General features: G+C 33.9%; 1 protein-coding gene and 1 pseudogene across 1 annotated transcript; one reads left to right on the top strand and one right to left on the bottom strand.

Moving 5' to 3' along the window:
- Positions 1-10,530: 10,530 nt before the first annotated feature.
- Positions 10,531-13,636, top strand: LOC120212536 (annotated as a pseudogene).
- A 6,570-nt stretch (positions 13,637-20,206) lies between these two features.
- Positions 20,207-21,519, bottom strand: LOC120212535 (oxygen-evolving enhancer protein 1, chloroplastic-like). The gene is made up of 2 exons (XM_039210810.1): positions 21,184-21,519; positions 20,207-21,100 (listed from the first exon to the last, which is right to left on the bottom strand). Exons 1-2 carry the CDS (start codon positions 21,424-21,426, stop codon positions 20,342-20,344), a joined length of 1,002 nt encoding a protein of 333 aa, XP_039066741.1. The 5' UTR covers positions 21,427-21,519; the 3' UTR covers positions 20,207-20,341.
- Positions 21,520-27,292: the final 5,773 nt, after the last annotated feature.

The raw sequence follows: 27,292 nt of genomic DNA, 5'->3' as shown, positions 1-27,292 counted from the left end.
TGCGTAATTGCAGCATCAGACGTTAGATGCCAACAGGAAAGAAAGTGTTGAGAGTATTGCTACCTTCTGGGGTCCCATATTGGATAACTATATGAAATTCACTGACTGTGAGAAGGTAAGACACCATACCAATTGCAAATGTTGTTTTCGGATATAGAATGTTGAATTTTGTCAAATTGGGTGTGTTGCAGATCATGATCACAATAAACTACCATAATTCACATTGGTATCTGTTGGTATTGGATATGGTAGATCGTGTTGCAACAATATATGATAGTATGTTTACATCTGAAGCAGCTAAACAGAGAGTGAAGGATGCTAAGAGATTGGTATGTATGTATGTATGTATGAAAGGACATTATGTAAATTATAATGCATAACTTTTTTGGATCATAACTTCTTTTTTAATGCAGATTAAAATATTATATTTTTATAATAAGAAACGCATTTGGGTTGAATACTGTAGATCTCTAGGAAAGTTTCCCTTGAAAAATTTCAAATTTATGGAGCATAAGAAGAATAAGCAATTGAATGGGTATGAGATGTTATCATAAATAGAAAGTTTAATTTATGCAGGATTCATCATAATTGACATGTGTGGTTTTCAAATTTTATAATAGACATGATTGTGGCATGTATGTGATGATGTGGATGGAATCGATCGGTTCTACAGGGGCAACTGGTGATTTTGTAAGTGGAAAGAAAAAATTCGTTTGTGGTAAAATTGTTAAATGTCGTAGATTGAATGTTGTAGTTTACGATACTTAACGTTCTGACAATTTGAATATAGGTTGTTGGAGAGTGGATCGATCGCGAATATTAAACAATCTCGTAAGCCACAATCAAAATCAACGAAGACAGAAGATAACAAAAGCTGCCATGAGACATAAGAATAACAAAAGGATGCAATGATGTAAATGTAAGGTTAATTTTGTATTAGATTTATAATTTTGTATACGATTTATAATTTTGTATGTGAATGTAATTATGAATGAGATGAGAAAAGTTAGCAGTAGGTTGTTGTATAGGACATGTTTCTTATACACATTAAGAGTCATGTTGATACTTACTATATATGGAGATTGTTGTCTGTATTATACCAAATGTCATCATAATTGTCATCATGTGCGAGACTGAATGGCCATTCCATATTGAAGGTATGTACAATAACTACAAAATTAACTTTAAAGCAAAAGGTAAATTTACAATATGGCAAACAGGGTGCAACCATAAAGTGTCGATCCATATATAAAAGGTGTCGATCCCAGAAACATCGAAACCCATAAGTATAATGTAATAGGTAATTTTTCAATCTAACCGGTATAAGTATACCGAATTTATGAGAGAATAGGTGTAATATATGTATCGACACTTTTTAATTTTGTGTCGATACTATTGGTCCATAATGAATGGAAAACAGGGTGCAACCATAAAGTGTCGATCCATATATAAAAGGTGTCGATCCCAGAAACATCGAAACCCATAAGTATAATGTAATAGGTAATTTTTCAATCTAACTGGTATAAGTATACCGGATTTATGAGAGAATATGTGTAATATATGTATCGACACTTTTTAATTTTGTGTCGATACTATTGGTCCAGAATGAATGGCAAACAGGGTGCAACCATAAAGTGTCGATCCATATATAAAAGGTGTCGATCCCAGAAACATCGAAACCCATAAGTATAATGTAATAGGTAATTTTTCAATATAACCGGTATAAGTATACCAGATTTATGAGAGAATAGGTGTAATATATGTATCGACACTTTTTAATTTTGTGTCGATACTATTTTAAATATCGAGTGTTTTCCCCCGTTCATTATATTATATATAGTATACAAACTCTAAATTGACAAACCCTAAACTTTTACTAAAGGCAAGCAGGCAGAAGAGAACTCTTCCTATCCGAATAATACTAACGTTATCATAACAGTGACGATAGATATTCAGGTAAATATATCGATATTTTATGGGTTTGATTGATTTCTATATTAGAGTTTTTTTCCTGAATGTTTGTGTTCCAATTGTAATAGCATCCAACCAAAATGGCTCCAAAACGTCAGCGTCAGAAGGGCGGTCTTTCTCAAAGCTCTTCTCAACCCAGTTCTTCTCAACCACAACCTCCTTCTGAAACAAACGATTCTTCTGAGGAAATCAAGTCCTTTGAAACTCTGAACTTTAGATTCGATATGGAGAAACAAAGATGGCAGACGAGTTTTAAAGTAATGAAGATTCGTCCCGAACGTGTCATTGACCTGGGTTTCTTGTTTGATGATAAATATGCATTTAGTTTTAAATCCATATTTAAATCTTGGGGTTGGCTTGAATTCCTTGGTGTAGAACCAAAATATTACCCCAACCTAGTTAGAGTCTTCTACAGCAATGCTTCCTTACAGCACGAACCTAATAAGACTAATATAATAGGAATTAATACACATGTCACGGGGAAGGATATATATATATCTCCGGAAACTATTGCGGAGGGTTTAGGTGTAGCGAATAAAGGGGATTCAGATGAAAATGATGTAGATTGGTCTACAATTAAACAGGTTGCTAGAAATAGCCCAATTTACCTAGATGTATAGTCGAGAGTGTTTCACAAAATGCTCACATGGTATATCCGGCTTAGTGGGGGAAAACATTCAACGCTTCGAGACAGCGATTATTGGTGGATAGCAAAGTATAAATCCAAATCCAAAACGGCTCCAAACATTGCTAAACTCATATTTAATACAATTGTATATATGGTCACAAAGGGAGTAACAATTTCAACTTCACTACCATATGGATGTGTCATCACCCATCTGTTGAAGAAGAAAGAAGTTGATTTTTCGCATGACGCCCCTGTTCGATTAACCCTCAAGATTGACATGTTATTATTAAAAAAGCGGGATATGATTTTGTTGAAAACTCGGTTGGAAACGTGTCAAGGAGGTCGGATTAGATCAAGAGAGGGAGGAAATGGACCCCATTAGCCATGAAAAAGAGAAACCAATTGGAGACGCAATAATGGAAGAAGCTCCAGAAGCTCCAGTTGTAGAGGATGTCACAATTAAGACCGTGATGGAATACATGGTCAATTTTTGGGAGCATATTGATTCCCTTATTAGTGGAATGCGAGCCGATATTTCATCATTGCGCGATGAAGTCTCCATGTTGCGTGACGAATTACGTCAACAAAATCAAACGAGTTAGGTAATTCAACCCTAATTCATTATTTATGTTTCTAAGCATTTACACGTTCAGAACTGTATTGTATTTTCTTTTAACAGGTGTGGACAACCAAGCGGTCAATGAAGATGAAGCTGACGATGAAGATGACGATGAAGATGACGATGATGATGATGATGATGATCCAAACAATTATATCGTGTCTGCAACGCCGCCTTCAAGAAAACTTTTAATTTTTTATCTCAATGGTGTCCTTGCCTAATCCCAAGACTTCCTGTAGGTTTTAATTCTATTCTTTTGTATCCATTATTTTAACATATAAGCGTATAACTTTAATCTCATTTTCTTCATGTTGTAGATGTTGTCCTCAGAACAGGATTATTTGAATTTATGAAATTTTGTGTCGACAATTTTGTTGTTGCCCTTTGGTCTTCAAAGATGAGGTTAGAACATGTTTGGATCAATTGAATTACTGTAGTCAAAATCGTTAATATACATTTGAATGTTAACATTCAAACTTGATTACAATCTCAGGCATAACGTCGACCGTGTACTTGAGAAACTACCTTTATTTTCTGAGCATTTTCTATTCGTTTGGGTAAGATGAATGTCATTACAGTTTACTGACTTTTCGTTATCTATGATTCCTACATATTTATGTTCAACTGTTTGTGAACAGGATCAAGCAAAATGCAAAACATACGATAATGTTACCTACTGTAAAGATCTCAATGATGTTTGGAACGCGTGTCCTGATTTTAACGAGCTAAATACACTTTTGGTCGATGATTTAGCGGAAAAAATGATTTATAATCGGTAAGTTGCATTTATGCAATATGTTTTTCCAGTTGAACAGGTGTTCAGACATTGATTATTTTAACAACTTATGTGTTTATATAGAAATACAATTACATATGTCCACATACCTTTTACGATGCTTCCCATTCGAACGACAATGCTCTAGGTATGACATTCAATTTATTCATGCTTATGCGAATTTAGTTAATTGTTAGTAAAAATTTCACCTCATTAGTTTGATAATTGAAATTATTTATTTATGTCCTCAAAAAAAGGCGGAAACATACGAGAGTATTTGGAAAATTTGTTGAAGGCCCCTAATGTTCCGACTTCGTTAGAAATAACCCTTTTTCATCGGATTAATTTCGTTTGTCGGTACATTATTTGAACATTGTTGTGTATGTATCTTTTGGTTTGATTATATTGTATGTATATTTTCATTAATTATTCCATATTTGCTTCTCTGTATACATATACATTTGAGGATTGTTGAAATATCAATACTAGTTATTAATGTATTTTACATCTGCTTGCAAACGTATCCAAACTTAAAGTCTCACATAAAGTGTCGATCAATATATAAAAAGTAACGACCCCAAAAACATCGAAACCGATAATTATATTGTAATGGGTAAATTTTCATTATACCCAAAAAAATATCAGCATAAAGTGTTGATACCTTTTCAAAAAGTGTCGATTGAAAAAACATCGGAACCCATAATTATAATGTAATAGGTAATTTTGTAATATAATCGGTATAGATATACCGGTTTTATGAGAGAATAGGTATACAATCTATATCGACACTTTTTAATATTGTGTCGCTACTTTATGTCCAGAATGGATGAAAAAAGTGTCGATACCTTTTCAAAAAGTGTCGATTGAAAAAACATCGGAACCCACAATTATAATGTAATAGGTATTTTTTAATATAACCGGTATAAATATACCGGTTTTATGAGAGAATAGGTCTACAACCTATATCGACACTTTTTAATATTGTGTCCATACTTTTAAGTAAAACGGTTTTTCTTCCTTCATTCAATATTTATATGTACATCTTATACACAATAGGAGATGGAGTCATGTTGATACTTATGATATATGGAGATCGTTGTCATTCCATTCCGTCTTCGAAAAAATCAGTTTATGTAGGCTGTATGCTTGTACTCAAACTGAGCTTGACTTGATGACATGTTAGTTTGTTATGTCCCTCACCGTTGTAGTACCCACATCGCCTAATTTTATTCTCGACCTTGTTCTTCGGCACTTCTTTTCGCTTGTGTTGTTTTCGTTGAGGGTCACAAACATTGTTTACTACAATGCTCTGGTTGACTGAATCATTCAAACCAAACGAGTTTTCTAATTCTTCTATTAGTTTTTTCATCTCATCTCTTGCGGTTTTGAAAGAATCGTCTGTCTTTGATGCAATGTAGCATAACCTACTTGACGTTGAACGTAGAGCAGCGAACCATGCCATCTGCATCACTTCTGGAGACACATTCATGTCAACATAACTGGGTGCAGAAGCCTTCGCATCATTAGTCCACCTACTTTGAATCAAAGTCCCGGGAAAATATGTGTAATCCAAGTGCTTCAAAATATGAAGTTGATGGCGACACGGAAGTCCAACGGTCTCGAATTTTTTGCATGAGCAAATTAGAGTTTTTGTACGAGAATCAAAACTAATTTCAAATTTCCTATTTTTTTCTGCGTACTTTGACAAAATATAATATTGACATTCATCTGATAAGGACTTAATCTCTGCCTCAATCCGGTACAATGTCTCCCGTATAAGTTCATCTTGGAACGCACGAAAAGATTCACGGGTAAAAATCGCAACGGCATGGCTTTCAAGGTCGACCAGTTTTGTGATCTGGAAGGGCTTCGTATAGGAACTTAAGTAATCCGCTTTCAACTCGTTCATACGCATTCTACTAATTCCATCTTCAATTGCACGAACAACATCTAAATATGTCTTCTTGTGTTTCAGTGCAATCGCTAGTGAAGCATTCATAGACTCGCACCTTTGTGTTGAGCGAATATTGGCAAAGAAATGACCGGATAGGTATGCTTGTGCCCATAAGTGTCGTGTATTTCCCTTTTCAATCACCCATGGATGCTTTTGGACGTTGAATTCTGAAACAACCGAATGCCATTGAATATCAAATTCCTCGGTTGTCCACCAGGAAGCCATGCATTTTGAGAATGCTGCTGTAAACTTTGGGTCACCAATGTTAGCTTGTGCATTGCGAGAAAGATGCCAAGATTGATCAACATTATGTACTTCATGGCATTCCTCGGTTGGCTTAACATTGTCTACATCAGTATGATCCATGGCAAAAATTTTATTGTGCAAGTTCAGTGGTCCCGGAGTTGATGGAGATGTAAGTAAAGGTTCATTTTGAACATGTTGCAGTCGTGCTACTTTCAATAGGATGTGGTATTGGTAATGGTAGTTAAAGGGTGTGTACAACATTAAATTCGCAGTACATATTTAGGTATGTACAATAACTACCTAAATATGTGTCAATACATTTTCTACCTAAACATATTGTTAAATTTAAATTCTAAATAATATTTATAAAATATCAAAACAATCAAATAATTTTTTGTGTAAATGAAATTATTAAATTAATATTGTTAGTGGAAAACATGAAACACTATTAAAAAAATTGAAAGTGTCGATAATTTATTATACGTATCAACACTTTTGGAATTTAAAAGAGAAGAGTTATAGCGCCAATAAAGTGTCGATACTTTAAAAATGTATCGATCCATAACAATATAACATGTAAAAATATGACAAAACCGGTCTCGAAATGACAAAAAGGTAAAGCGCTACCGGTTATGTTGAAAGTGTCGATAATTTATTATAAGTATCGACTTTTGGAATTAATAAGAGAAGAAGTTATAGCGCCAATAACGTGTCAATACTTTATAAAAATGTATCGATCCATAATAATATAACATGAAAAAATATGATAAAACCGGTCTCGAAATGATAAAACAGGTAAAGCGCTACTGGTTATGTTGAAAGTGTCGATAATTTATTATAAGTATCGACACTTTTGGAATTTAAAAGAGAAGAAGTTATAGCGCCAATAAAGTGTCGATACTTTATAAAAATGTATCGATCCATAACAATCTAACAGGTAATAATATGACAAAACCGGTCTCGAAATGACAAAATAGGTAAAGCACTACCGGTTATGTTGAAAGTGTCGATAATTTATTATAAGTATCGACACTTTTGGAATTTAAAAGAGAAGAAGTTATAGCGCCAATAAAGTGTCGATACTTTATAAAAATGTATCGATCCATAACAATATAACAGGTAAAAATATGAAAAAATCGGTCTCGAAATGACAAAACAGGTAAAGCGCTACCGGATATGTTGAAAGTGTCGATAATTTATTATAAGTATCGACACTTTTGGAATTAATAAGAGAAGAAGTTATAGTGCCAATAAAGTGTCGATACTTTATAAAAATGTATCGATCCATAATAATATAACATGTAAAAATATGATAAAACCGGTCTATAAATGACAAAAGGTGAACGCATATAGTATCGATACATTTATAAAAAGTATCGATCCAAAAAATATCGAAACCGATAATTATAATGTAATAGGTAAATTTGCAATGTTACCGGTATAAATATACCGATTTACTTATAAAATATGTCAATATAAGCGCTGTCTATTACATTATATAAGCGCTACCTAATATGTTATTGTACTTAATAATATTTCCGGTTAAATACCTATTTTATTATATAAGCGCTATATATTACATTATATAAGCGTTACCTAATATTATTGTACTTGATAATATTTTCGGTTAAATAATATAACATAACCGATCTAAATTTTAACCGGTCACTTATTTAACCGATCACGCCGTATATTAGTCGTTTTTAAGCGTCGCACATCAGAACTACCATGTCTACTAAGTGTGGGCCCTCATACAAATGAGTATATCTACACATATGTTGATCGTCGTCTAATAATAAATATTCAAATGGCTAAATACCCAAATAAGTGCTCAAACTATACCCTTTATGTTAAATAAGTGCTTACATTTTTTAGGGCCAAGTGTCTAATGTTACAAACATTTTCATTTTATGTGCTCGGGCCGTAACCGACCTTAGTTTCTCCCATTAAGTGACACATGTCACAAAATAGTAATTTTAAAAATGATTTTTTAAAAAAATATTAAAAATATTATTATATTTATAAAAAAACCTTAACTTTTCTTATATTATAAAATATCCCCAAAATCCCAAATCCTAACCTTAATCCGTCGTCGTCGCCCTCTCCGGCCACGACCTCCACCACCGACGTAGTCCTTGCCATCATCCTAGTTATACGTCGTCGTAGTTGTTGTCGATTCATCGTCGAAATTGTGTGGGATCGTGATTTTATCTTTGGGTTCGCGGGATTTAAAACGTCGATTTGTCATCGTCGATCGTCAACCGGTCAATATTTCATAGGGTTTTTGGTCGCTCGGGTGAGGGGAGGTCGGGTGGAGCTTCTTCGACAGCAAAGGGAGAATTGATTTTGGTTTAAGGGTTGAAATGAAGGTTTTTAAAGTTCAAGGGTTATTTCAAAATTTGTGTTTTATTTTTTAAAAAATATATAATTTTTTTTAATTTTATATAAAAAAATTTAAATTACCTGGTTGTGACACGTGTCACTTAACGGATAAAACTAACGCCGTTAAAGGTTTGGGCACCTAAAATGCTAACGTTTGTAATGTTAGGCACCTACATGACCCCAAAAACATGTAGACACTTATTTGATACAAAATGTATAGCTTGGACACTTATTTGGACATTAAGTCTATCCAAATTAACATATACCTAAAATTCAAGGGCTCCCTTACACAGGGTGTGCAAATTATTGTAAAGGGGTTCTTAATCTCGAACTTATTTTTCTGAAATAATAAATGATTAATTTCATTAACTTAAAAAACTTCACTTAAATTTCATTAACTTAAAGGGATCCACTTGCATTGTTTTTCCCAAAAATAATTTTATTTGTTAACAAGATTCGAACTTAGGATCAACAAAGTCATGAGCCCAATGATTAAACCACTGCTCTATACATATTTGTTAGGCTTCTTAATAGCAACAAATGATAGATATACTCTATTTCGGGTTTACTATTTTTTGAGGCCCTACGCCGTCGTACATTGTGCGTCGGCTCAGCCACGCCCCTGCCCTTACAAACTCTCTAGTTGGGTCATTGCATGCCTTGTATTTAGTATGAGAAATATGAAGCTTATTGGAAATTTAACATATCAAAGTTTTTTTTGTTGTCCTCCAGTTTTAAGGTTTAGCCCCAATTGATCTGGACTGACGCGGTGATTAGTCAAGTATTTTGTTTAATTATTGGGACATTATTTATTTTTTATTAGTTTACGATGATTATAAGATAATATTTAATAGATGTATACACATTCTATAAACACAATTATTCAAATCTATAACTTCTAGAGAATATAATACTCCATTTTACTATGCTTGATGGGTGTGGTTTTTATTTAAAGAGTATCGTTTTGTAATCAAGGCGTAAATGGACCCTTAATAGCACGAGATAGAAAATTAGCTAACCTTATTCCCATATGTAATGGGGTAAGGGGGAGGTAGGGTAGTAGGTTGCCCCCAACGCCAGGTTGAGAACAACTTCTGTAGAAGACCTCCGTTATGAATTGCCCTCAGTAGGACTCGATCCCACGACCACAAGACGTTTACTCACGAGCTAGATGGGAAATTCTAATAGCTAGATAGAAGATATGATCAATTTCCATACACCTCGCATGGTTGGTTGTGGGGAAATTAGGTGTGAAAAGATGGAAAATTCTACTTTAATTCGCCAAACTTGTAAACATTGTCGTTGAAAATTTAGTAGAAGTAGATGACCGGAAAGTCCTCTTAATTTTATCTGAAATAAACAAAATTCACATATGCATGAGCCCCCGTCATGCACGGTTAATATTATATAAAACAAAGACCCTAAAAGGGCCAGAAATGGTTTAATTGTGACGAAGTGAGCGGGGGCTGCATTTGGTCAAACATTGCAGCCATTTTTAAATACCTTTGCTTTAACCACCAAACAAATAATAATAATACTTCTAATCTTGAGTATTTATAAACAAAATTATATTATTCTTTATATCATTGGGTCAAATATCAGTGAACCATTAGACAAATATTTTTTTTAAATTAATGAGGATGCTTTGGATTTTCTCTCAACCCTAAATTATTGCTTAAAACTAATAAATTCACTTAAAAGATCAAACAAAACCAAAACATAACATTCATGGTGATTATAAAAAATAATTCAGTAACTAAAATAAAATTAAAGTAATAATTAGATGACTAAATATGTAATTTACCTTAAAACTATCTCGTTTTCTTAAATAGGTTCTGTTTAAGCACAATATTCCACTAAATAAGTCTATTTTATATAATATTTTATTTAAAACTTTATTAAAAAAAATCAGTAGGAATCATTTTCTTTTTTTATTAAAGAAAAAAAGTATAACAGATGCCTGCGGCCATTGAAGAAGAACAAGCAAAGACGTGAAGTTCATAAATATTCTCAACTAATCCAAATTTACGAAATTTTTATAAACGAAAAAAGAAAATCCCAATTTACAAACTCCTTCACCTTTCTTTGTATTTAGCATTTATTGACCGTTGATTACTCTGTTTCTCTTAATGGAGCTCCTTGTTTGATTTCTTCTTCTTCTTCTTCGGGAAGCTGATGATTGTTCTATTTTCTTCTTGGATAATCCAAAATGATAATGTTTCAAGCAAAATTACCTTTTTCAATAGCAATAACACTTCTTTTTCTTGTCTCCCAAACAAAATCTGTTCACTCTGAGAACAATACGTGCCATGACTCCTGCGAAACAAGTGATTTCACAAGAACCTTACCGTTTCCATTCGGATTCTCATCGGGTTGCCCGATCCGACTCAACTGCAACCGAACCGGGGTAACTATCGGAAACTTCGATGTCCACAACGTAACATCCAGAGACATCGTCGTTCACCTTCCCTCCAAATGCGACCGACGGCTCACTTCGATCTCCGCTTTGTTCACCGAAAACTATGCCGTTTCGACCACCAGTAGTCTTCTTCTACAAAACTGTTCGAAACCCATTTCAGCTCCTTGTGAAATAAGGCCGAGGTTTCTAGACCCATTACTCAATCTCGACCCTTGCCTTGCTAACAGCGACAACATAACTTGCTTCGCCGGCAACCAGAGCGAGCGGTTGCTGAGTTTCGAGGAAGTTAATCAAACGGAGTGCCGTTTCTTTCTATCGTCGACTTCGTTTGTGGTTGACTCGGCGAGGAACTCGTCGTTTTCTTTGGAATTCGGACGGGTTAACTTGGGATGGTGGATTAAAGGGCCCTGTGATTGTGATGGAAATGCTAGCTGTAAGTTGGTCAAAAGAGGTAACAGTACGCTGGGGTTTAACTGCTTGTGCAACGAAGGGTTTGAAGGAGATGGGTTCCGAGCTGGCGCTGGCTGCCGGAGAGGTGAGTCAACTCAACTGGGTCAATAGTTTTGTTCTAATTCATTAGATACGTGTCGATGTGTATTTTGATACGAAGATCAAACAATTCTACTTTACGGCAGCCTAATAAAGGAATGATAAAATGAACATGATCTAAAACACTATAAAAATTGTAACAATTATTGAGCAAATCTTAAAATGTAATTTTTTTAATATTTCTGATTGAACTTAAAAATGTTAGGAAGATGGTTAATCGAAAATTTTATAAAGAAAGTTTTCAACTCAAAAATATTAATAAAAAGTTAACATTTTAATTTGTGTCCAATCAAAAGTGTTATAAATTTTATAATATTTTCGATTGTGGCCTTAAATTGGTTTGCCTTTCCATAGACTATCCCGAAAATTAGGTTATAATTTTATAAAACTTTTTAAATTACATAAATGAAACAGAAGTTTTAAATGCATCTTTTGTTCTGATGATGTTGGCTTACATTTAATTGGATAAATTCACTAACTCCTCTACAATTTACCAGTTTCCAAATGCAATGCTTCAGAATGCAGCAACTCACCAGTTTCTAAATGCAATGTTTCAAAGTACGTGTCCGGCAAATGCGGGGGAACTACAAGAGTCTTTGTTCTTATTGGAGGTAATCAAGTTTCCATCATTCTTCTTATAGTTCCTGTCCATGCATATCTGGATTCGATATAATCCTCTAAATACATAGAGATCTTCGAAAAAAATGAAATCAGTTCATACCCGAATTCGATTAACATATGAACCATGTTGTATTTGTGTTGTTAGGGCTCGCGGGTGGGGCTTTGCTGATGGGTGCTGTGTCTCTTCTATGTTGCTATGTACGAAGGCGAACTATTTCGATGAACAAACTGATGAACGCAAAGCGTCTTGTAAGCGAAGCAGCCAACAATTCTAGTGTTCCTTTCTATGACTACAGAGAAATCGAAAAAGCTACAAATGGTTTCTCTGATGAACATAGACTTGGGACTGGAGCCTATGGTGCAGTTTATTCAGGGAAACTCCAAAATGTTGATTGGGTTGCCATAAAAAGGTTCAGGTTCAGAGACCCTGCTAGCATTGATCAAGTGATGAATGAGATCAAGCTTCTTTCGTCGGTCAGTCACCCGAATCTCGTACGTCTCTTAGGTTGCTGCATCGAGGAGGGCGAACCCATCCTGGTTTACGAATTTATGCCGAATGGAACTTTATTCCAGCATCTGCAACGAGAGAGGGGTCAAGGACTTCCATGGACAGTAAGGCTTACCATTGCTGCTGAAACTGCCAAGGCTATTGCATATCTACACTCTGTGAATCCCCTATTTTTCATAGAGATATAAAGTCCAGCAATATACTATTGGATCATAACTATATATCAAAGGTGGCCGATTTTGGTCTTTCAAGGCTTGGGATGACCGAATCATCCCACATCTCGACTGCTCCGCAAGGAACACCTGGTTATCTTGATCCGGAGTACCATCAGTATTTCCATCTTTCGGATAAAAGCGATGTTTATAGTTTCGGGGTTGTTCTTGTGGAGATAATAACTGCATTGAAAGTGGTTGACTTCTCCCGTTCACATTGCGAAGTAAACTTGGCTGCTCTCGCTAATGATCGGATAAAAAGAGGCTGTATCGATGAGATAATCGATCCATATCTCGATCCACATAGGGATGCTTGGACACTGTCATCAATTCATAATGTGGCTGAGCTAGCATTTAGATGCCTTGCTTTCCATGGTGACATGAGGCCCGCCATGTCTGAAGTCGCTGAAGAGCTAGAACACATCCGGCTCACTGCTTGGGTTCCTGGCCTATGCATCGAATCACCATCGGGTTCCTCTTCTCCATCATCGGATGATGAGAGCGCAAAATCTTTAAGTACAAAGACGGTCAAGTCGTCGTCGTCGGTGATCGGAAGTTGGAAATTGATCATGAAGCAAAGGAGAGGAGATTATAGTTCCCCTGTTTCAGTCCAAGATGATCGTCTAAGCGGACGAAGTTCACCTTCAACAAATAGTTTGTTGGCGAATGCATCTCTGCGAGAATGAGACCCCACGTCAAATGTTTATTTTTTATTTAGTACTTGCTCTTTTATCAATTTTGTGAATACCTTTTTCCCATAATTATAATATTTTCTGCACTATATTGATCATTTTTGTTCTTTCTAAAAGAAGAGAAAGAAACTTGCAAGCAATGTTGAAGCCGGATATTGTTTAAAGCAATTGGTAAAGTGATTGTTTAGCATATACTTGTTTAATCTTATATGATTAAGACATTTTATGAATAATTTGAATTAAGATTTCCAATATTTTTGTTAAATTGAAAAAGACGATTTTTCAAGTTGCATTGAGTAATAATTGTACACGTACTGTCAATTGTAGCCTTGCCGAAGATCAAACTATCACCTGGTGTGTAATAACAATAGCTCTCCTAATTAATCTAGCTTAATCACCGAGGAGATAAAACACATGATACACTCCACACATACAAACCCATCTTCAATAACATTACCCCAATAGTACTCCATTCGAGTTGTCTTCCTCGTGTCAAGCTTAATTGGAAAGTGTCATTTTCACGTCATACACAAATGAATAACTTGTTGGAACCTGTTCAACATTTTTTTAAAGATATTGCATAAGCTTATTGGCTTAAATGAGGACAATAAGTGTGTGGTTAACGTACTCAAGAGGGACATCTACTTTAATGCAAAAATTTGGCACATCTTTTCCCATTATATGAAAGAAGCGTACGTCCATGATGATTTTAACACTTCAATGCCGACACTACATATGTAAACTTATCTGCTTTCATGTCTGGTGTGATACAACTATTGATTTCTTCCAAAATAGATCAAGGGTTTGTAGTGGTCCTGGTCCCATCCGTAAATAAAGACTCAAAATATTCCTTTACAATACCACTCAACTCCTCATCACCCTCATAAATAGCACCATTATCATCTACCTATGACGCAGTATGATTTGAATGACGCCTTTGAGTGGAAAACTTTTGAAAAATTAGGTTTACAAATAGAGGAAATTACATTGATGAATTTAATATTTATATTAAATTCAGAGCCCTTTATAAATTAAATAATATTTATTTAATTTGAATAATAAAATGAGTGTATATCTGTTTAATATTTTAAATTTAAAATATATTATTATCTGTTTAAATTTAGATATTAAATTATTACCTTTAAATTTAGATATTAAAAGAGATTTAGATAGAGTAAAACTCTATCGAAATTTCTCTATAAATACTAAGCAAACCTCTCAGTTTTTTCCAATGTTATTAAAATCGGACCGGACTGGCCGGTTCGACCGATTGAACCGTGAACCAGTGGCCTGTCCAGTCTAGTTAACTCCCAAAATCGGTAAAAAAACCGGAAGAACCGGCTGAAAACCGGGAAAACCAAGGTGAACCGGCTGAAAACCGGTTTGAACCGCCGGTTCACTTTTTTTCTTTAAAAAAAATTAAACCAAACAACGTCGTATGTTCAACGAGCCAAGTCAAATTCGAGTATTGCTGAGCTCGACTCGAACTCGAAAACTTTAAAAGTAAGCTCAACTCGACTCAAAAACTCACGAGCTAAAAATTATCAACTCGAAATATAATATTAAAACTTGAAATCAAAAGGCTCGAACTCAAAAAAAAATTTAGAAGTTCGATTGAAGCCTAAAATTTGAGCTCAATTGAAGCGAAAGAATAGTTCGCTTTGTGCTCACCAAAAGGCTCCATGATTTTGAATGTCAAATTATCTTTATTATTTATAGAAGTAAGTTGGGATGCTCTTCTATGTTTCTTAGCCATGTGGGATTGTTTTTTTTAAAACAATTAAACCAAATGACATCATTTGTTATGATTTTTTTAAACCCCAATTTTATTTTTTTGATTATAGTTATATAATTATATTTATTATTTAATATGTTTTACCTTAAATATTATGTTGCAGTTGATTTGAATCATTTTGTTTCACTTGATTTTATGGATTTTAATTTATACATGTTATGACTTGTGATATTTTTATACCTTTTAATATTGTAAACTTAAAAAAAATGTTACATATATATATATTAATATTGCTTTGAATATTATGTAAAATTAAAAAAATATTATTTTATATAAAATCCAGTTCAACCGCGATTGAATCCGGTTGAACCAGTGAACCAGTGAACCAGTACCTTCACCGGTTCAATGTCCGTTCCGGTTTTGAAAACATTGGTTTTTTCACATCTCATAATTCAAGAAGTTTTTTTCTCTTGAAAATATTTTCTCTCCTTTTCAGAAAATATTCTTTTCTCCCTTAGTTTTTCCGGTGATAGTCGAAGGTAAGGAAAGTTCGTGATCTCTAATGTTGTGCTATTGTAGCTAATCATCAAGTTGTTGTATCCTGGAAGGAAGACGACCAAAAGATCTCGAGCACCAAAGAGTGTCTGAAAATATATCTTATAGAAACTGTGTAGCGATATGTCTCAATTGATTCCGATCACAAGATCAAATATAAAGAGTATTTTATTTATTTATGGTTCTTTTTTATTTATAAAAAATTTGATTCTTTTCTTTACTTTTTCTTTTCTCATGTTCCATTATTGTCTTGGATTGTTACTCTCGGATAACAAGCCTCACACAGCATGCTTATAAATTCCATTATATTCTATTGGACTAATAAACAAGGCTCAGTGGCCGAACTACCCTACTAGCTCGGGATGATCCCCTGGCAGACAGGTATGCTGCCTCACCATAACTCATTTTCATTCCAACATTACAAATCCACGTTGTCTAGTTGGATAGAGTATTCAACTTTCACCGGAAAGGCTCGAATTTAAGTTCTGGTGATGGAATTTTCATTTCTAGTTTTATTTTACACCAAGTTCTGCTGTTTTAGCTAAGACATAGATGTTTGATTTCTTTGCATGGAAGCATTTTAAACTGATACAAGACAAGGATAAATACATGACAAATTTCAAGTTTTCAACTGATACCGTGAAGCAATCCATGCAAAAGTTTTGCAAAATGGATAAATTAATAATAAAAAATTAATTCCGATTCCAGGACTTGAACCAGGGGTATCTCAGGTTAATAATTCAGATTAATAATAAAAATTTAATTCCGTTGAACTTCCCTATTCGTTGCATCGGTTTCGTAAATCGTAACCTATTGTTTACGATGTATACATATAATATATATATAAATTCAGATTTCAGCTTCATGAAACCAAGACACACCATACCATCATAAGACCCGAAATAACATTTGCAGGAAGAAAGTGTAGTTGTTTACATTACTTTTTGAAATAAGTACGTCAATTGCATTAGCCCTAAATAAAAGGTATTATCTAGAATCATATCCGAAATAAATTCAAGACAATCATAAATAAAATATAACAGTAAACAAGTAATGAAAGCTAAATAAATAAAAATAACCTGAACAATCTGGAGTGTATCCAAAATAAACAATGAAAAATCTATAACATCCTCAATACCGGGTTAGTGATTAAAGTGTAAGATTTTAAAATTCAATGACCAGATTAAATAAATTGAAAAGTGAAGGAATTAATTAAAAGATGTTGGTTTAGGATGAATTAATAAGTGAATGAGAAGTAAAAGGGTAAAAGGGTCATTGAACAAATAAAAGAAAAAAATAATAATTAGTGGGTATTATAATACCCATGTGAATCATAATTGAGGAGATAAGTTTCCAGCTTATCTTCTTCAACTTCTTCTCTTCTTTCAACCGTGAAGCCTCATAGCCAAGGTGAGTTTGATTTCTTTTGGTTAATTCTTAAAATTTAATTATGGTTTTGGTTAAGGAAGACTTAGGAACATGATAGAGATGAAAATGCCATAGAAACTCAAAGATTTGTAAGTTATGAAGAATTAAAGATAAAAAGAGGATAAGTGAAATTTTGAATAAAGATGTATAAATGAATTTAGAAGTTAAATTTGACTTGTCATAGGTGTGAGTAAGAAGCTATAAGTGTTAGAAATAAGTTTGGATTACATGGAAAAATTTAGTATGATTCTTGAATTCCATCTAGAGGATGGTAATTTGAAGTTAGATTAGTGTTGAAGGAGTATTAATTGTTTTAAGTAGGTGTATGTAAGTTAAGGATATGAAAGTGGTTGAAATATGGAAATGAAACATGTGTCTCTATGAGTATGGGGAAGTAAGTGATGTGCTTACATGATTACAAGATAGGAAATAGGACATGAGATATATAAAGAAAAAGTATATGTGAATATTTGTGAACAAGATATGACATAAGTAGTTACATGAACATCTGTGAAATAATAAAAACTATTATACATGTTATATGATATGAGAACTATAGGTATAGTTGACATGCTAAGAGTCGAGGATTATCTATGTCTTTCGGGACATATGGATAGGATTACCTATGTCTTTCGGGACATATGGACAAGATTACCTATGTCTTTCGGGACATATGGACAGTTACCTATGTTCTTAGGAACATATGGATAGGTCCTCCGGGACATAGATTTCATATGTCACTTAGTGGATTTTATATGAGATATGGTGACAACATAAGTGTACATAACCTCATCGTACTCGTATACCTTGAGTTTTCAATAGTGTGCATGGGCTTATAAAAGATGTAAAGAGTGTGTACAGGTTTACATGATAAAATATTATTATTGTTTATGCTGATTCTTATATGACAGTATGAATTTATAATGTAATATGTATAATTGTTATTAGATACTTGATTAAATGTTTATAATTATAGAAATTCTTTATTATATGTTTATGCCTCACTAAGTCTATGACTTAACGTGTAAGTGTTTTACACGTAAGTACTGAAAAGCAGAGAGATTCATTATAAGCTCAGTAGAACAACATATCTCCGCTTGAAGTTCAGATCAGAAGTAGATTAAAGAGTATACATTACTATGTGTTAAATAGGTTGGCATGTAACAAAGTCTTTAAATTAAGTATTTATGTTCTGATCAAGTTTTGTAATGTTTTAAACGTATTTATGTAAATGTATAGTAATGAACGATTAAATTTTTACGAGTTTTACGAACGTTTTACGAAAGCCACTGTAGCAGTCCATCAATTTTGCTTTGAGTGCATCAGTGCACTGTAGTACTGTTTATGGTACTGTTCAGTACTGTTCATACGGTACTGTTCATACCATATTTTACTGTTCATGAAAACGTATTTTTTCGAATTGGTTTTAATAAACATAATTTAACAATATATGATTATATTTTATTAATATAAGTTCAAATATTCTGTTATTTTATATGAATATTGTTTTAAAAAGTCAATGTGACATCTCAGATTCGTATTCGGGTCGGATACGGATTGGGGTGTTACAAAATCAATCCCTCTTTAATCACAATCTCATCATATCATCACAAGATGAACTGAGGGAGTACAAATGACTAATCGTCAAACAGAAGCCGTGACCCATATAAAAGAAAACATGACCAAGAGATGACATCATGAGAAGAGCGAGACCATAAATTGAATAGACAATAGAATATCTAGTCTGCACGGTAAACTCATAGTGAACGAAGAAATCAATATCTTTCTAAAAAAACACTAACCAACACATATATCCGGAAACCATAATAATATCATATACAAGTGAAAGAAGAAATCGGACATCAAGAAAGCAAATAACCAAGGATGTTCATAGAAACAGAGACTAAGAAGCAAATCAATGGAAGAAACCTGTACTGAAATTTTAAAGATGTCGATAGTTATGCTATCCTTTATTAAGGAAAGAATCTAGAAAAAAAATATTATTATAAATACGTTAAAATACAATTGAAAAATAATAAAATCGAACAACAATATACTAAGAAAAAACATAAACGGCAGGGAGGTGGTCGGACAAAGCAATCACCGCTGCCTTGGGCGTGAAAACTGTTTGTAACTTCTGTATACGAAATGTTAACTGATGCAGAAAATTTGGTGATTGTTAACCACAGCAGAGAATTTGGTTTGTTCACATTCTTTTGGATTTTTTTCATCAATTCATGGTGAAAAATTCAAAATCTCCATGCTTGTAAGATAATATCGTAGTGAAATATTTTTTTTTTATTCTTTATGTTTCTCTACCAAAGAAAATTGGGTTTAAGTTTGTACAAAATTGTGTTGCATTTAGAAGCAGGGTAAGATCTCAAAAAGGAATTTATCTTCTAGCCTCTTTACAATTTTATTCTTTTTTAACTTTGAACATCATGAATGCGGTTTTCTTGGATGAAGGCAGTGGAGGATTGTAACTTTTTCCCTCCTCCAAATTTTAATTCCAAAACCATGAGAACAGCCTAGATCTCTGGATGTCATCACCTTGATTTCGAGAGAGATCATTCGTATTATCGAACCAAACACCAATGAGTACTTGACACGTGACAATTCACGAGAGATTTCGATTAGGTGTAAATATGTTAAACATGGGTCGATCAAAGCTATTCTTTTCAATATAGCCGTCTCGGAAATCAAACTCCGACACCCTTTCATCTCTTTACATCTTTACAAGAAATTTGGATCAGTAGACATCTGGATTGGCCTCGTTACCAAGTTCAGATATTTGGTGCGTAACCCAAATTTTTAAGCATAATACTTCCGGTAAGAAAGTTGTCCAAGTGTGTGGACATATGTTCAATATAGACAAGATTCTTAGGTGAAGTACTTGTCGGACATGAAAAAAGATGTTGAACATAATAAAAACGTCATTAGAAGAAGCCAATATACAAAAGATAATAAGCTCAGTGTGCTTCTCACCGGATTACATGAAATTGTAGCAAACATCATAACTCAAATTATACAAAGATTTGATAACCACTCTATGAGTCGAGCTGAGCATACCAGATACCGGTGATCTTCACATCCTTCGGAGTCTTGGCACCCAAGTCGGTGTCCGATGGCTGAAGGCTCTCAAACACACCGATCACTTCACCAGTCTCGGGCTTGCTTTTCGTAACACTCAAAGTGATTTTCCCCGATGAAGAAGCAACACTCTTGTTGTTCTCCTTGGCCAATTCTTCTTCATCTCCTCTTCCACCAGCAGGCAAGGCGACGGCGTTGTCGTAACCGGTGGAACCACCCCTGCCTTTTGGGTCCAAGAAAGATGAACCACGGTAGGAGGGTACAAGGAAGTCTCCACTGAAGCTCTCGGGTTTGCCTGATGCAACCAGTTGCTTGATAGTGAAAAGGAACGGCACACGCTCGCCACCAGGGAGCTGGACCGTGACAGCAGCGTAATCGATCCCATCTTTCTCCTCGAATTTGACAGTTCCGTCAGGGGACACTTCGAAAGGACCCTCGATTTCGTCGAGGGTGTAGGTTAAACGGGTCATGAGCTTGGTGTTTTGGAACTCCGGGGGAGCATTCTTGCTAACGCCCTCCGCTTTGACGGTGAAAGAAGTGGGTTCTAAGCATAATTTCTTGGCGTAGTATTTGCCTGGTTTGAAGACAAATGAGTCGACACCACCGTCGATGGTGGGGCACTGGTTAGCAGTTCCAGTTCCCTTTACTTCCATATACGTTTTGCTCTGGATTTCATCATAGGTTAGCCTCTTTGGAACTCCTTCAGCACTTGCTCCCTTCAAAAATCAAGGCTCCTTTAATCACAAAACGAATTAACCGAATTCCAAAATCAAACGAAAAGCAAAAGGAAGAACTATACCGACACAACAAGAGCAGAAGTAGCAAGAGCAAAACCAGCAATCTTGGTAGCATCAACACACTTTTGAGCCAAGTCTTTAAACTCAGTTTTCAAAGAGCAACTCATCCTAGCACCCACAGGCTGCAAACCAAAGGCCTTAGAAACGCTCGGAGAGGACCTGAGCGGCGGTACGCCAGTCCTAGATGGCACACCAACCTTGGCCGGTTGCATCAGGGTTGCTGCTGCTTGTAGTGAGGCTGTCATGGTTCAGGTTTTTTTTTTTACAAAATTTCTGTATTTTGTGTTGAAGAAAAACTTATATTTGTGGGAATTATTTTGATGTAAAACAAGGGGATAGGATAAGGAGATCTCTTGTGTGGAGGAACCTATATTTTGTGGCAAGTAACAAGATGTAGGATAAGGGGATAGCATAAGGGATGATCCTGTTGGTGGGAATGTATCAAGTGACTGGTTTCAACGATAGCGTTGGGCCAGAGCGAGCTGATGTGGAGATTTGGGGCCACATGAATTTGGTTGGTTCATACTCAGCTTAGGGCTGAACCGGCCAAAAGTCCAAATCACTCATCACTTTAGTATTATGACTTCTTACTCAAGATATAGAAAAAAATACTATTACTAATTACTTCTTAAAATGATACTCATTTTTAATTTTTTTATATAAAAAACTTTTAATAGACATGGAAAATAGAAAGCACTTTCTAAACTCTAATTTTATAATAATTTTTAATTTTAGATTAGTAGTTTATGGTTTAAATTTTAAGTTTTTTATTGTGGACATTTTGAGATATTTAGAGTTTACGGGTTTAGGCATTTATAAATTATTATTTTGGGTTATGTCCAGTTAGGTACAATGGTTTAGGATTTTTACTTGAGTATTTTTTAGGGTTTAAGGCAATGTGATTGTGGTTAACGGTTGAAAAATATTAAAAAATACTATTTTTTTCATCATGGTCTGAATTTTTACAGTGCTCACATCATTTTAAGTTCACTGATCTTCTCTCATATATCCATATCATCATGAATCATGATTGATTTTAGATGATTTGAAAAGTCTTTACATAACATGAGATATGAAATAATTGTATACGAAGTTTAAGCCTCATTCTATTCTTTTCTATCGTCTACTATTGGAACTCTTATTCGTGTACCTTGAACACCTATGAAAGCGGGCATACATGATCAACATATCTTTTATAATCGATATTGACATTTAAACAAATAGTTATGACATGCGGTATAGGTACTTCAAAGCTTGAAAGAAATTACATTTACACTATCTTTCTCATAGATTTAACAAGAAAGAATTTACTTCAATATCTTCGAGAGGTTGTGATATCTTCGTAACACATAATAATTTTTGTGTACGAGAAAAACTTAAAACTAACTTCCCACTCGAGCCCTTGATCATTTAGATGATTCTCAGATGCAATTGACAAGTCATGGATTTCATACTTTTGTATGGGTTTTTAATAGGCTTTGATCTTTGGCGAGACAAAATAATGTTGTATATTTAGACTTCAGTCTCTAATGAGGAGGAAGGATGATGATTTTTGTGTGTTATCGATAATAAGGTGATATTCAAGTATTCTTATGATATTAAGGGTGTGTTTGGTTGGAGGAATGTGAGATTTCGGCTGATGGCTAAACTCACATATAATGCTTTCAAAATAAATAATTCACGATCTAATGCACTCCCTATATTATTTCCTGAAATAGGGTGAAATCAACAGTGTGGCCGTAGGTCGCCATGCCTTCCGGGCGACCTACTACGTCGCCATGGCTTCCCGGGAGCTGCACAGAGATAATGGGTGTCTGCATGTGCCATGCACGTCCCCAAAACCCCAACACAGGTCGCCATGCACGTCCCCAACACCCCAACACAGGTCGCCATGCACTCCCAGCGACCTTGTAGGTCGCCATGCACTCCCAGCGACCTACAAGGTCGCCATGCACTCCCAGCGACCTTGTAGGTCGCCAAGCAGTCCCGGCGACCAAGCTTAGGACCAAACTTATCCCTGCTGGCGACCAAACTTATCCCTGCTGACGACCAAACTTAACCCTGCTCCCTCGTGCATGGGTTGCATCCATAGCTGGGAGATTCCTGCATCCATAGCTGGGAGATTCCTGCATCCATAGCTGGGAGATTGTAGCCAAGCTTTAACCCTCTGTTCCCTCATGCATGCGTTGCATCCATAGCTGGGAGATTCCTGCATCCATAAGCGTTAATTTAGCTGCTAAATGCAACAAATATTGCTGTTGAATTGCAGCCTTTCAACGCTCAATAGTTACACGATTCAATGCTCAATATTATTTGCTTCAACAATCAAATTTAATGACGCTCTCCAACGCTCATTTTCTTTATATAGAGGATATGGGGGTTTAGGGTTTAGGGTAAAAGCAGAAGCAGCACATATAGAAACTTTATCGAGAGAAAGAAAAGGAAGAAGAAGAAAAGAAGATAAAGGCTCAAACATTTTTTCTGAGGTAATTTTTTATTGTTTAATTTAGTTTATTATTTGAAATTATTAGTTTGTTAGCTTAGGGTTTAGGGTAAAACTAAAATTTAGTTAATTAGTTTGTTAGTTTAAGTTATATTATATTAGTTTGTTAGTTTATGATATATATTATATTATATAAAAAATTAGTTAATTAGTTTCTTAGTTTAAGTTATTAAATATAAAAAAATTAATTAATTTGTTAGTATCTTTAAACGTATATTAGGTTGTTTGTTAAAGTTATATTATAAAAAAATTAATTAGTGCTTAATTAGTTGTTAGAAAGGAAAGGAAGAAGGCACAAATACGCGGGTAATTTATTATTTTTTGTTGTCCATTTTTAGTTGTTGTGTATGTGTAAATTAGTTAGTTAGTAAGTTTATATTAGATAATTTGTGCGAGATAATTTCTGTTTAAAAAATATTGTGTTTAAAAATATTTAGTGTTGTTTTAAAAATATTTTGTTTAATTTATATTATATGTGTAAATTAGTAAGGAGTAAAAATTAATTGAATGAAATAATCTGGTCAACGCATTATCTCATGAAATAATTCTTTCGAGAACATTATCTCGACAGTTCTGCCTAACAAATTTGTTTAATATTTTTAAAAAATAAAAAATATTATCAAACTAATCATTATTATTAGTAATAATTACTAAATGATTAGTATCAAATATAAATCATTAAATATTTATAATAAATAATTATTTGTAATCATGACTAAATCATATTATTATCAAATCATTAGATTAATAATAATTATTAAATCATTATTAGTAATATTAGTAATCAATCAATCAAATTAAATAACAAATTTTATTTGATCATTAATATAATAGTATATTATATTATATTTAATGATTTAATGATTTATAAATTATCTTATCTAATTTTTTAATCTAAATTAATTTATTTTTTTATTTGTAGAGAAAATGAGCAACAACTTTTTCACGATTGTCCATTATAAGCACATACACTTATGTTGACGAGTGCTTTCACCTACATAGGATATTAAATGTCTACAGCTATGCGTTCAGACAGATACTGAATGAATCATATTGGCCCAGAAAAAATCATGACGAATGACTGTCAAATCCAATGCTTCGCAGAAGTCCAAAGGGTCGACCTGAGTCCACTCGTATTCATACCAATATGGATTTCCATGCTAGAGAGAGGTCAAGCAAAGAGATGCGGATTATGTAGGGGTGAAGGCCATTCAAAAAATAATTTTCCTAATTTACCAAGATATAGGCCTCATCATTAGTAATGATATATGTATTTCTATGTATTTATAAGATTTAGTAATAATTAGTAATGATGAAATTATTATTAATATTTAATGATTTGATAGTAATGATTTAGTAATAATTAGTAATAATGAAATTATTATTAATATTTAATGATTTAAAATTAATGATTTAGTAATGATTAGTAATAATGAAATTATTATTAATTTTTAATGATTTGATAGTAATGATTAGTAATGATTAATAATAATAATTTATTATTAATATTTAATTATTTGATATTAATGATTTAGTAATGATTTGATAGTAATGATTTACGACTTAAACAATGAACAATATTTGGTTCAATTAACCATATTTTCGTTACGTAATGAAATTATAATAATGATTTAGTAATGATTAGTAATGAAATATTATTAATATTTAATGATTTGATATTAATGATTTAGTAATGATTAGTAATAATGAAATGTTATTAATATTTAATGATTTGATAGTAATGATTAGTAATGATTAGTATAATGAAATTATTATTAATATTTAATGATTTGATATTAATGATTTAGTAATGATTAGTAATAATGAAATTATTATTAATATTTAATGATTTGATATTAATGATTTAGTAATGATTTGATAGTAATGATTTACGACTTGAACAATAAACAATGTTTGGTTCAATTAACCATATTTTCGTTACATAACTAGTAATGAAATTATAATAATGATTTGATACTAAAAATCATTATAAATATGTCGAATTTGTTAAGGTTTGAAAAAACTAGTCTAATTTCAATATTAAATTTGTAACAAATAACAAACTAGTTTACAATTGTTGCCGATGTCGGGGTGTTGTTGAATGATAATGTTGGGGCGGACGTCTGATGCGTTGTGGCCGTTGCGGTTGCTCAGGAGTATGGTACCCATCCTCCTCATTCGTTGGGGGCATTTGAACTGACGTGTGTTCAAAGTCATACGTCGACGAAAACATAGGAGAGTAGATGGATGCATCAGGCTGCACAAACTCTGGTATGTATGCATCGCCGAACGGTTGTGGTGCGCTATTATCCACATCAGTCATTTCCGCTTCAAGTTGTTGAGATGAACTCCCACTTCCACTTGGTATAGAGTATTCAACTTTACCAAATCTTTTCTTAAACCTCAAAAATTGTCGCCTCTCTACAATTGTTGTCAAGAATTGCTTTCCATTATCCAAAAACTAAGCAAGGTAAGCCGAAGTCTCAAAATTAAAGTCGTCGTCTTGAATGTCGTCAAGAGTTGGCATGAATGAAGCCCTATTGTTCCAAGCATTAATGTAGGTTGCATGCTTCTCAACCCAATTAACATTTTCTTTATGACGACCATCAAATCTATGCAGTTGGTCATGCGTCTCAACCCAATTCACCTGACGACGACCATCTAAGATTTGGAGGAGGTCATGATCCCATGGACTCCGCGGAATAGGTTGGTGAAAGTGGAATTGCCTCAACACTCTATCCCCAAATTGGATCTCAACAAAAGCAAAATTGATCAATGGTGTAACAGCACACCAATATTGAAACTCATCTAAAATATCGTGCGGTATCAACGCAAGTATTTCTTCATTCATGTATGGTCTCCAATTAAAATGTAAAATTACAAAAACAATAAAATTTATTTAAATCAAATAATATAGTTAATTTAAATAATAATTAAAAATAACAGATTATACATACCTCCTTTTTTGCCTTAATGTCGATCTTCAGCCTGAACTCTTTAATGTTGTTGTGCACCAACCCCGTGCCTTCAATTTTATGCCTCTATCTGTATATCAATCAAAACAAAAATATGGTCATTTTTATTTTATAATTAATATTTTATATTAAATAGAGAATTCATATTACCTTCCGGCAAGCGGAAAGTCAACTGCAGTCCGACTAATCGGTGTCAAAAACGGAAGTCTATGCCAAGCCCATGACTGTAGCAGCAACAGACATCCACCGATTTCTGCTGTATTATTATCATTCACGACTAATGACGCCTTGCACATCTCACGATACAAGAACGCCAATATCGCCGATCCCCAGCTATATTGCCTACTATTCTCAAAATTTCTTAAAAAAAGAAGATACTGAGTGTGAACATAACTATCGGATTTATCCGACATTAAATACCCCCAATCAACTGTAATATATATGCTCGTGTTGCGTATATAATTTCGTGCTCCGTACTATTTGGTTGAAGCTGAAATTCATTCTTCAACCATGACAACCTCACACGTCACCCTTTACACTCTGGTGGTACGAGCGTTTTCCCAAGAAACAAGCTACAAAGTTGTGCCACATTATTAAACTCATGTGACATTACCACTGGCATCCCATTTGTTT

Source organism: Hibiscus syriacus, unplaced genomic scaffold, assembly GCF_006381635.1.
Source record: "Hibiscus syriacus cultivar Baekdansim isolate YM2019G1 unplaced genomic scaffold, ASM638163v2 tig00110013_pilon, whole genome shotgun sequence".
Taxonomy (NCBI): Eukaryota; Viridiplantae; Streptophyta; class Magnoliopsida; order Malvales; family Malvaceae; genus Hibiscus; species Hibiscus syriacus.
The sequence above is the reverse complement of the archived record's forward strand: the minus strand, read 5'-3'. Positions and strand labels throughout refer to the sequence as shown.

Coding starts and splice junctions, on each gene's coding strand:
- LOC120212535 (XM_039210810.1), bottom strand. CDS start 21,426: ATGACAGCCTCACTACAAGCAGCAGCAACCCTGATGCAACCGGCCAAG. Junction 21,101..21,183: donor CTTCTGCTCTTGTTGTGTCG/GTATAGTTCTTC, acceptor TGATTTTTGAAG/GGAGCAAGTGCTGAAGGAGT.